The sequence below is a fragment of the Phodopus roborovskii genome, unplaced genomic scaffold, assembly GCF_943737965.1.
Source record: "Phodopus roborovskii unplaced genomic scaffold, PHOROB, whole genome shotgun sequence".
Classification (NCBI taxonomy): Eukaryota; Metazoa; Chordata; class Mammalia; order Rodentia; family Cricetidae; genus Phodopus; species Phodopus roborovskii.
This window is the reverse complement of record NW_026126547.1, coordinates 5509758-5522363: the sequence shown is the minus strand read 5'-3', so window position 1 is coordinate 5522363 and position 12606 is coordinate 5509758. Positions and strand designations below refer to the sequence as shown.

Here is a 12606-nt window from a genome sequence, read left to right as displayed (position 1 = left end):
AACCTAAGACTCTGTGCATGCTAGGTGAGTGCTCTCTCTACCAGCTGAGCCATATCCTCAGTCCCTAGAGTTTTGTTTCCTGTGAATCTGAATGTGTTTGAAGAATGCAAGGAGGTTTTAACCAGGGAGTCGCAGGACATCTGTATCATTTTATGCTGATAGAAAATATGACTAAGGAACACTGGAAATGGGGTCAGGGGTCTTGGCTCCCCCACTCCTCAATGCTGATTCCCACTGAAGTAGAGCCCAGTGTTTACATTTACATATTCCTTAGAAGTGAAGCCTGCAGTAGTTTTCTAGGAATCTCTTGGAAGAGAAGCAGGTGAAGGAACAGGAAAGTCCCACTCCACAGTGTCAGTAAGTCAGGCTGAGAATAGTCCTTGTGCTTATTTAAAATGGAAAGGACGTGAAAGCAGCCATTCTGTCTGCGAGTTTTGGATGCTCTTCTGCCATCACCTTCACCATGATGCTGGCAGAGCTAACTGGCTGTGCCTCCTCCTGTGTATTCATCGCTCACACTTCTTGTCTCAAGCCCTGTACTCCTTGCCTCCTGGTGCCTGAGAGACTACAGCAGCCTCCTACATGGGCAGGGCTTCTTTTATGCTTGTGTGGATTTGACTGGATGGGGCAGACAGAGTGTTTGTAGATTTTATTTGTTCTATCACTACAGAGGAAACACGAAATGTGTACAAAAGTCTACTCTACACCTCCAGTGGAAATCACTTGTTCACAGCTAGACAGAGATCTTTGAACGTCACTATGGAGCCAGGGCTGCAGAGGTGACTTCATCATCTCACAGTCCTCTGCATGCGTCTGCCAGCAAGGGAGCAAAGGGCTGCAGCTGCAGCGATACACGGAGATTTGACTTCAACAATCACCACACACAACACTGTAAAAACGTGTATTAGAAAGGACTCGAAACAATACTGCATATTAATATGTGGTCACACTTATTCACAGTGAGCGCCATAGCACCGGATCCACGTGTGCTTCTTGCTTTTTGATGCCTGTACATCTCAAGTCTAGTTGTGGCTCACTTTAAAGTTAAAAAACAAACATGAAGAAAACATGGATGTTAAAGGTGGGAGACCAAGGTTTTAGAGTTTATCAATTCTTATTGCTGGATCTGAAGAAGAGAGAAATAGATGATGATGATGTTATGACATGTCTACATACATTCAGTTCATTTCGAGTTTGTGTTGGCAAGATGATGTCAGAAGTCACAATGCAGTCAAAAACAAACAAAAAGAAGAAAAGAGCACAATATAACACAAGCATAAAACAACCACCCCCATCTCCATAATGAGTGCCTGTGCTTTTCAGCGAAGACTCTAATGTTTTATTAAGTGGTTGATTCTAAACTGGAAACAGAATGTTCTGGTATCTGAAGCAACTGGTGCCTGGACAGGTACTGGGTGATAGCACAATGGTGACACTGTATTTGATGCTCCTGATTCTCATCAGGACACACACACACACACACACACACTCACTAAGGTATGACTCACAGAAGGGACCTGGGACAGGAAGCTGGGGTAACAGGGAGGAGAGGGAATGAGAAGTGGTGATTGCCAGCTCTTGCTAACAGCTCAGCCTGCTCTTAGGAACCCTCTTGCCTCTCATAGCTACTTAAAAGACAACATGAGGGCATGGAATCTCGGCATACTTCATCACACAGCAATACTGAAGACACACGTCATACAATAGAACAAACCACAGAACAAAAAGTGAGGTCATGCAAAACCCTACTTTACCAGCTAAAGAAAAACATCATCAACTTTTGATACAGAATATAGCCACCTTCAAACATAATTTAATTACTTGTGGACATAATATGAAACCTTATCTTAAATACAATAGTTTCAAAAATGCTGTTACAATATAAAACCACAACAAAAGGTGTGCAAATAGACATATCAGCTAAAAAAGGCAGTGAGAGGAAGGACAAAGCATTCTAGAAAACAGCTCCTGAAGCCACTATTTACAATTCTGCTTCAAACTCTGAATGCCAGTGGCAGGGGTAGGGGTGGGGGTTGGAGCCATCTCCCTTGGACCAGCTGACCCTGTGGTTCTCACGGATAAGGACAAGGGTGAGCAGGAGCTGCCAGTAAACCAGAGGCTTACAATGCCATCACCTGGAATATATGAATTTGGGTAAGGGCAGCCTTTCTCCGGAACTGCATGTTGAACAAAAGCTGTTCACAGCTCTAGTTCCTCAAATTCTCCCTTTACTCAGTGTAAATCATTATAGTTGCAGTTTTATTTTCACTTTCAATATGCCACATTGTTCTGGAAGCGAAGACACTTGAGAGTGACACCTTGACGAACTACATTCCTGCAACTGAACCCAGAGGCACTTGAGGAAGTGTAGTCTCAAATGCGCAAATAGAACCCAGCCACTTTCCAAAGAAGCAAGTGCAGCTTGAGGCTGCTGACTGGGGAAGGCTTCAAGTGCTTTTGATTATTTTAAAGCTTCCCACATTTTCCACCAGCTTAAAATTTAGATCAGTGGTTTCTTTGCCCCAGGGAACACCTGAGAGACAGTTTTGGAAATCAAGTAGGATGCTATCAGCATCAACTAGGCAGTGACGAGGGATACTGCTAAGTAAGCTACAATTCATAGAACAGTTGTCTCCAGTGATGATGCCCTCCTTAGTTGAAGGAGGGATTGGACTAAGAACCCCTGATTTAGCCTAAGAGCTGCTATAGACAATTTCCCCCAGTTCTTTGGAATCACCTCAGAGAGTTTCTGTGAAGACCATGCTGTAAACATTGACAAGTATATGCTTTTTGTTTTATTGAGGTGATGGAGGGTGATGACCCTAATACTGACACTTAACAGAGGCCCATCCTCCAGCTAACTGACTTGGCTTCAGTGTGGCATCCCTATCTTGGTCTGGCTGGACCACCTCACCTGTCTCTTTTCTGTGATATCTGGTGGACATTCCTCTCTGGGAACCTGCACTGGTCACACAGTGACCCCAAACATTACAATATCCTAATAATACAATATCCCAAATACCTGATAAAGGATGCAGGGTTCCTGCCTATGTGAAAACACATGCTACTTTGTTTTTATACGGAAGAGCTTCAGAAAATTAAAAAAAAAAAATTGTTTAAAAACAAGTGTATTCTGTGTTTTCACCACTGAGATGCTGGGCTCTTATATTTACTAAAAATGGTCATTCTGAATCATGGTGTGAGTAGGGAAAGATAATCATCAGACTAAGATAGCCAGGCCCACAGCTATAATCAGAATAGGGATTCATTTGAAATGAAGGGATGGGGTTGTACTTTGGTGGGATAGGTCCGATCCCAGGTACAACCAATGCAGGGAAGAATAGAAAGATAGTGGGCCTTGGAAGAAAACTTTGGCTTCTGAGGAACTTTACAGTATGAGAAGTTTAAAGTAAGTCTCAATTTCAGGATTGGGGTCTAAAATGCAGTGATGAGCTTTGGGACCATTAATGGCACAGGAGTGACAAGAGAAGAGGGCTACCCAAAAATGTCCATAGGAGCACTGAGCTGATCTCACTGGGCAACAAGTTCCAGGAGCCTGGATGTAATCAGGCAAATGAAGAGGAGTCTGCAAGGCTCTCCAATCCCCTTCCCTTCTTGCCCAGAGGAGTTCCCTAGCACAGCTGTCCAGACACCATGTTCCCATGCAGTATATGACTTAACAGTATCTTTCAAAGATCAACCTTTGGTCCTGGTCTCCACACAGGCTGCCTCCTTGCTCCTCCCCAGCTGTCTTATTATCTCGTCCTGCGACTCATCTGTGGAGCTCCCTGAGATGGCCCCACCCCAGTGGCTATTATGTTTTGGGGTCATTTGGAGAATTCATGCAGCATAAACTCTGCTTAGGGCAAGGTTCACTTTGCTCCTTCTTGGATAATTGTTTCATTCAATTCTTTGAAAATGCAGCTCTGATTTTGGGGTGGGGGTGAGGTAGGGGTAGAGTGGGGGTAGGTGGGTCAGAAAGCCACTGATCAGGGAAATCTCAGCTAGCAGTCAACAAAACCGTCTAGACGCATGGATGTTCTGAATGCTCCCGATGCAATGCAATCCTGTCTTTAACATTAAAAACTTGTCTTCTAACACAAGCAAATTAAATCCCAAACAACCAACTTAAAGGAACAAATACTGCCTGCAAATACACACCCAACATTGTCCGCCATGGGTCCAGCTGCCAGGAGGGAGGCGGAGGCAGCCATCTTTGTGCTTCTGTGGGGCCTGGCTGTATTTAGTTCAGGTGGTAGCGATGTTCCCCACGTGTGATATGGGATGAGAACTCGTACCTGTCCTGGCTGTGATAACCACACATGTTACACTCAAAAGGATCCCGGAAACCATGGCAGCCCATGTGGATGGTGTACATGACATGATCCAGGAAGAGCACGCGGCAGTGTTCGCACTTGTACACCTTCAGCTGCTCGCCACTTGTGCTGACCACGCGGAAGGCATCCTGCGAGTTCTCTGAGGCCGCCCTCAGCACCTCATAGGCGCGCTGCTCCTCCTTGAGGGCCAGCCCATTGCGCACATGTGGGGTGATGTGATTGGTCAGGTAGATGAGGCCACCACGCTGCTCCTCTGCGTTGCTCTCGGTGTCCGTGGAGTCTTGGCAGCTGTTGCTCGGGGAGGCCTCCCGCTCCGATGACACAGACTTGGCCTTGGACAATAGCAGCAAGTTGTCCACGGCACTGTCCTGCGCCGAGTGGTTGGACCGTGGGGGGCCGTCAGTGGGAGGCTTGTGCAGCTGGTACATGGAGCTGATGACAGGCACCACCTCGGAACTGCCGGGGGGCGTCTGCACCAGCGGGCGCAGTGACTCTGCCCCCAGGTAGTTGATGGCATTGTTGATGGCCTGGTCCATCACATGGGATGTCATCATATCATCTTTCTCATAGCTGGTGCTGTCATAGGGCATGTCTGACAGGCACTTGTCTCCTGTGGGAAGTAGATGACCATTAGTAAAATCTGTACCCAGGGGGTTGGATGGCCTCCCAGTGTCACAGTAAACAGGACACATTTACCCAAGGCACAGGAGGAAAAAAAAAAAAGCAACATCCTGCTTAGGGTCTTACTACGATAGGTCCATAGGCACATCGAGAAATCCTGTTTACCCATGAATAGGAAAACTAAAGATTGTTCACATCAGCTTAAACAGCCATGTTTCACAGGGTTAAATCCCATCTTTCATTAAATAAGGTAAAATTAACACTATTATATTGAATGTTTAATATTTTAAAAGAGTTTTATGAATGTATACTGTTTAATTTATTCTAAAATTACTTAGTTAAAATGCACAGCCATGAATTCATGTAATAAATTTAAGATACTATATTACATTTATCATTTTAATCTAGAAAAACATGTGCTCAAAACATGGTTACATATTACTTATAATAAACTAAATATTTCTTATATTTTAAAAGTGGTAGACTCCAATGCATGATGAAAGTAGAATGGATACATTAACATAATTGTATCCACCTTCTCTTTATAGTTAGCAGTGGTGAATTATCTCAGCAGAAATCAGGTGGAAACAGAGAAAATCTATTTAAGCAGGCTGGAAGGTAGGCACCATTCACTTACTCTTTACAAATATGCTTCATACTAAAGATGAATGAAACTGAGAATTCAGTGGTGACTTGTGGAATAGAGTATTTGTTTAATTACGTAAAGATATGTTGCATTTATTGAACTATGTAAAGGTGTGTTGCTTTTGTTTATGCTGTATTTATTTATGTAAAGATGTGTTGCTGTTTTACTTTCCTGCCTAAGGCACCTAATTGGTCTAATAAAAAATGGAATGGCCAATAGCTAGGCACAGGAGGGATAGATGGGCTGGCAGGCAGAGATAAAGGGGAGCCAGCTGGGGGCCAGACAACCAGAAACAAAGGAAGCAAAAAAGCAGAATGGACAGCAAGTAGATGAGGTAAACGAGCCTGGAGTCAGCACATAGGTTAATAGAAATGGGCTAATTTAAGTAAAAAAGAAAGAAAGAAAGAAAAAAAACCCTAGCTAGAAACAAGCCTAAGCAAAAGCTGAATATTAACAATTAATAATAAGTCTCCATGTCTTTATTTGTGAGTGGTTTGATGGCCCAAAAAAGCCCCAACTACAACGTGGGGCACATATTTTTATGTAGGGACTGAGCAAGCTGGAGGAAAAAAAACCCCAATAAACAATAAACAAACATGGCTTCCTAGTAGAATGGTGCTCATAGCATACAGCAAGCATTTGAGTGGCTGGCATGTTGAGCAGAAATAAGCTAGTAAAAATGCTTGCCATAATGCAGTCACCAACTTCCTAGAGCAGTTAAATGTAGCTCCCAGTTAATCTCAGCTCTTGGCCAAGCCTACAGGGGATAAAGCTCGAGCTCTTACAGACCCCAGTGGGGTGGAGCCAGATGCCAGTGCAAAGTCATGCAGTGGCTCACATGGTCAGAGAATGCTACAGGTACACACACAGTAAATCATGCTCAGACTGCAAAACAACCTCTGAACAGGTTTCAGTGTGTTTAAAAATGTGCATAGATGCTTAAGAAGAGAAAATGGGTATAGACAGGAAAAAATAAATCATTTAAAAATAATAAAATCTTTAAGGAGACAGTAAAGTAATATAAAGGAGAAAAGCCACGCAAAGATAGATATCTGGATCCTGTATGTTGTTGTGCTAACATTGAATATTTTTGAGTACTGATGAGCAAATGACAGCTCCCGAGGAACATTTGGATTGTAAAAGGGACTGCTGAATTAAACCAACCTGGATAATTTATGGTTGTCTTAACTTTAAAATTGAATTCAGAAAATGTATTGCATTAGGGGAGAGGTTATCCTTTTATTTCCACAAGAAGTGAAAGGCTCTGGATCCTTCAAAGTTAATAGAGATCAGGGGAGACCTCCTGAAAATTTTGGCTACAGACATAAAGTAATAAACTAACTAAAAATACAAGCCAGTGATTCCTCTGCATGGGAACAGTTCTGAGACTGGATAACAAATGTTACAACTAGTTTTCCCAAAACTTGACCATTGTCTCAATTTTCTCCACTGGAAATGCTGTTGCCTCCAGACAACAGGAAGGAGACAGCTAGAGATGGGGTGGGTGGGTTTTGGTCATTTGTTGGGTTTTGGATGTTTGTCATTGTTTGGGGGGGGGATATAGGATATAGGATAAAAAGACAACTTATAAACTCAATATTTTACAATGGTATGAATTTTGGTATATTGACACACATTTAAAGTTATTTTTGTTATAGTGTATGTATGTTTGTGCTTATGTAGTTCTTTTAAAAAATGTAATGTATAATTAAGAAATGCAGTTTAGTAGTTAGCCATCTATAATAATCAAACTTATATTGGTGTGTTTTCAATGTTAAACAGACATATTTTAGACAGATGATCTTCAAATGCTTCAGAGACCTATAGACTATGGCATTTAAGATATTTAACAACATAGGGCTTTTCATGAAAGTGAGACACTTTCATGAAAGTGAGCAATCTACTAGAAAAAAGGATGATGGGCATTAAAGAATCTCCTTATGGAGTTTGTTTTCACTGTGGCAAAGCTAGCCATTTGGACAAGTAACTGTCCTTGCCTCGACAGTTTCAAACTAGACATGCAGGATACAAAGGAAACTGACTTCAGAACTTTGCCAGAACAAGGCAGGAGAGTCCTTCAAAATTCTTGTTTCATAGAAAAGTCTGCCAGATATTCTAGGCCTGTAGACTAAAGATGGATCCAGCAATGTTGCAGAGAAACCTTGGGTGACTTTCTAGGCAGCAAGATGTCTCTGCTGTGTATATATTTTTGGAAGTTTCTTGCTCTGTACTTATGTTTGCTCAGGTAATGCCATATCCTTTTGGGGTCTTTGAGGAGTTGAAGACTAAGTAGTTATAGTTACAGTTTTCCTTAGTTATGATAGGAGGTAAACTAGGTACAGAGCTTTGGACTCATCAAGATAGGATAGATAACAGAGTAATAGAGTGGTTTCTCCAAATTTGCCAAATGCAAAGGGACTGGATATTGTAAATGTAGTTTTTACTTAATATCTGTTCCTATTGTATATAGTTTTACTATGTTAAAGTTAAAATCTTTCTTTTTTATTTAGACAAAAGGGGGAAATATTGTAGAATATTTGTTTAACTAGGCAAAGATGTGTTATATTTGTTTATTTTGCATTTATTTAAATATGTAAAGGTGTGTTGCATTTGCATTAATTAAACAAAATTAACCTGGGCTCAGAAAGGTGGGGTTAGTTAACAGGAAGTAGCTGGGAGGATTATAGCATGGGTTTTTTAGTTGGGGCAGAGTGAAAGGAGAGCGGCTTCTGGGGTCACCAGCAAAGAGAGAAAGCTAGCCAGTTGTTACTCCAACACACTGAGCTTGCAGGTTTTCATGCAAGCCTTGAGTCTCGAGTTTTATTAGAATGATAGAGATTTAGTTAAAGCTACCTTTAGTGGCAGCAACATTGTCTGGGGCAGCAGAATTGCCCCCAGGCTATGGCCTGAGCAGTTGGGCTGCTAGTAGTTTAAAACATAGCCACTGTGATGAGGGTAAAACAGCAGTGAGTGGACTTGGAACTCAAGAAACTTTTATGCTCTCCTGGTGGTGATGGCACACGCCTTTAAACCCAGCATTCTGGAGGCAGTGGCAGAGGCAGGCAGATCTCTGTGAGTTTGAGAACAGCTTGGTCTACAAAGTGAGTTCCAGGACAGCCAGAGCTGTGACATACACACACACCCACACACACACCAAAACACCAAAAAGAAGAAAAAGAAAGGAAGAAAGAAGAAAAGAAGGAAGGAAGAAACTTATGCTTTTCTCTGAGCACAAGCCTATAGCTCTCACGTTAGCTTTTGGACTACATGAACTCTGCTACAATCTAAACCTCTGATGTTCCCAAAGTCCCATGTTTTCAGGTACTGTCTAGCCTGTGGCTCATAAATCAGATGTATCCTAAGATAGATATGTATGTGCCTGAACCCATTTGTAGATAACAATGTCTTATCACCATGTCAAAGAAGCTTGGTGACTACCCAGGGACACATTCTATTGGGAGGTTCTGAATTCTTTAGGGAGGAAGGGCCTAATGGGAAGACCTTAGATTTGGGGGACTATATTCAAGGGGATATTGGGACCCTGACCCCTATATATTTCCCTCTTTCTTCATAGCACAAGGCAAACGTTTCTGCTCTATGATTTACTTATGCTGCTTGCCACAGGTCCAGCACAACAGGGCCAATCTTGGAGAGGAACCCTCCAAAGCTGCAAACCAAACTTCTCACAAGTTGAACATCTCAGATATTTTCCTATAGTGATGGAACATCTGGCTAACACAAACCTCCTTCCCTGGTACCTGTGGGAGATGAGTCTAGATCTGGCTTCAGGTAATTAGTTTTGGAGCAAATGTTTTGTTAATGAAATAAAATAAAATTCTTTAAAGATCTTCTAGCCAGGCTGTAGTGGCACAAGCCTGTAATTCCAGCACCCAGGAGGCAGAGGCAGGTATATTTCTGTGAGTTGGAGGCTAGCCTGGTCTACAGAGTGAGTTCTAGAGCAGCCAGGACTATACAGAGAAGCCCTGTCTCAAAAAAAAAAAAAAAAAAAAAAAATAAAAATACTTTTTATCTTCTAAATGTTAAGATTAAGATGACTCAGATAGCAAATTCTTTCATTAAAGCAACTGTTATATTTCTATTAGCCATTTGTTAACCTTCTCAGTGATGGCAGCCCACAGGATCACATGCACCTCCCACATTTCATCTCCCACTCTGCCTCTTTCCTCTTCAATACATCTGGCTTGACAGCAGGACTAAAATGAAAGCCAGTGAGAGTGGTCCCCATCTTTGGATGCACACAGCTAGCAGGAGATATACACACTCAGTAGTGATGGTATACTCCATCCCCTTCTGAGAAATCCAATGAGCATAGAAAGGCTTTCTGCCAGCGTGTCATACAGGCTCTCATCTCATAAGAGCCAGATGGGTGTGTGGGCTTCTGTGACCATGGCTGGGGGCGGCAGTAGTGAAGGCCCTGGGGGGAGAGGGATCCTGGAGCTTTGTTAGGAAAGGTGAAGGTCCAGGGGCAGAGCTCTAGGAGCATAGGCAATGTCCAAGTGGAAGCTGGGATCATATCCTGGAATCTTACACTAAACAGAATTTGTTTAATTTAAAAGGGGAACTGGTGAAGGGGCTGAAGAAAGTGAGGTACTCAGCCAGTCAGAGAAAAGACAGAAGATGTACAAAGGTGAGCGATGGCTCACAGTCAGGCTGTGACAGAAGTCAACCCCAGTGTCTTTCACACTGACATTGAGGTCATCACCTCCCCCAAACTCTTACAGTAGGAAAAACTTCCACAATTCATAAATCTACCCATAGTTCTTGAAAAAAAATTAGTGACCATTAATAGTAGCCCAGGATTGTGATAGTTGTACAGCTTGTGGGACTCCTAGCAGTAGGAGTGGGACCTGTCCCTGATATTATGGCCGGCCTTTGGGAATCTATTCCTCATACTGGTGTGTCTCGCCAAGCCTAGTCCTCCCTCAATGCCATGTTTTGTTGACACCCATGGGAGGTCTGCCCCTTCTGAATAGAAACAGAGGAGGAGTGGATAGGGGCAGAGCAGAGGTAGGGGGAGGGAATGGGAGGAGGAGAAGGAGGGGAAACTACTGTCAGGGTGTAAAATAAATGAATAAATTTAATTAAAAAAATAGTAGTCCAAGAATATATTCCCACCTTTAAAACTTTCTTTGCCTTGTGATTCTTAGTCTTACTGTGTGTACCACATTGACTACTTGGTTTCATTTGCTTTCATCTACTTGTGTCAGAAGCAACACTTAGCCTGATAATGGCACAGAATGACCCTTGGACTATAGAAAACAAACTTGTGTATGCCCACTTACATCTTCTTAGAGACTGGATGGGACAAAATCCCTGTGTAGTGGATGGTAGACACAATGAAGGGTTTTTTCTCTCCATTCCAGGGGGAAGTAATTACACAACATCCTTAAGTTACATAGCATTCCTAAAACCAAAGATTTCTTCCCTGTAAATTGTTTTAGGATTAAGGTGCTAACCAATCTGGTTATGCAGACAGAAGGAACTCATTCTTGCTGCACTAGCATCTCCCTTGCTGTCAAAGCCTAGCAGTGGAGGAGAGTGTGGGCCTGGTGCCTAGTTCTGCTCGCTCTCAAAGTGTGTGTTCTTTCAACAAAGGTGGTGCTTTCCTGTTTCTCCCCAGGGTCGTGGTTCTGTGGTTTTCTAAGCAACCATTGAAGCCTGCTGTTTCAAGAACTTAGTTTCAACAACAAGTGGGTGTTGCAAAGAAAGCAACATTCATTCTAGATGAGCATGGAGTGACAAATCTACCTACAGAATTCCTCTATCATATGTGAAAAATGAAAACTACTAAAGTCCCCAGTGCTTCAGTGAAATCTATCCATCAATCCATCATCAATCCATCCATCCATCCATCCATCCATCCATCCATCCATCCATCCATCCATCCTCTACTTATTTCTACTTTACATTTGTCTACAACCAAGGAAGGAACAGAAAAGACAAGCTCTGGGAAATGTCACTTCTAGAAACAGGTGGGATCAACAACGTTTTCAGCATCCCCCAATCCTTACACTGACAGAGAAGCAGTTGAATACACTGAATTGGTTCTTTTCCTTTTTCAGACCATGGAGCCTAAAGCTGGCCCCCCCAGCACGGAAGCAAAGGCCTTGGTCTGCACAGGAGGGGAAGTGAAGCCCTGAAATGTCCCCTGTGGAGAAGGAGGCACCATCTGCTCTGTTAGGGCTTTAACCTAATCTGAAAAATGCCTGAGCAAGCTCTGAAAGGGGACCATTCTAAAACAAAAGCCGCACTTTGCCTCACCTGAACTCCCCCAACACCATCCTTGGCATTCTTTCAGGATTTAAAAAAGTCACAGTTCTCATAGGAAAAATTCTCAGATACAATGGGAAGAACATTGAAATGTCAATCAAGCTCTATTAGACCAAGTAGAGTGAGCAGGATGAAAGGAAGTGTCATGGTTACAGTGAAAATATTTTTTTGGCAAGAAAGGAAGTAAGACAAACCAATAAGTCCATCCTAGGGGAAAAAGAAACTTAATTCCAGGAAGAGGGGGAAATCAGCATAATTGCTTTATGACATGGAGTTGAAAAAAATAATTTTAAAGTTTTAGTTGTTTTAATTTTTGGAATATGCAAGCAGCCAAACTTAGAGAATATTCAAAGACAATACTAAAAAAACCAAACAGAGGAAGAGTTCAGATCTCAGGAAACAAATGAAATCCAATCCAATAAACAGTTAACATATGAATTAGAAATAGCAAACACTAGAATAAACATGGCTAGGAACCGAATTTCTGACAATTCAGGGAAAACATGAAATAACAGCAAATAAACTTAAAAATAACAAAATGCTAACAAACATGGGAGACAGCTTACCCAACTATGGAAAGCCAGTACTTTTGAGCAGAGAACACATTAGATAGAACAAAAGGTATTTATGCAAAGAAACATTTCCAAAAGACAAGGAAGAAGAAGAAAGAACTCTCCCAGTTTAGAAGGCTTAGGTTCCTTCAGCCTGTAA

At 42.3% G+C, this 12606-nt stretch overlaps 1 protein-coding gene across 15 annotated transcripts in view; it reads right to left on the bottom strand.

The window, feature by feature from the left end:
* Ikzf1 (IKAROS family zinc finger 1) overlaps positions 1-12606 on the bottom strand; it is a 183473-nt gene that overhangs the window by 91357 nt on the left and 79510 nt on the right. For 14 of the 15 annotated variants that reach the window (XM_051200688.1, XM_051200687.1, XM_051200690.1 and 11 more), the window contains one exon: positions 1729-4947. In XM_051200688.1, coding sequence (XP_051056645.1) covers positions 4244-4947 — 704 coding nt within the window. In that variant the 3' untranslated portion in view covers positions 1729-4243. Of the gene's footprint in view, positions 1-1728; positions 4948-12606 lie in introns of those variants that run through there. The other variant, XR_007835538.1, reaches the window with a different exon arrangement.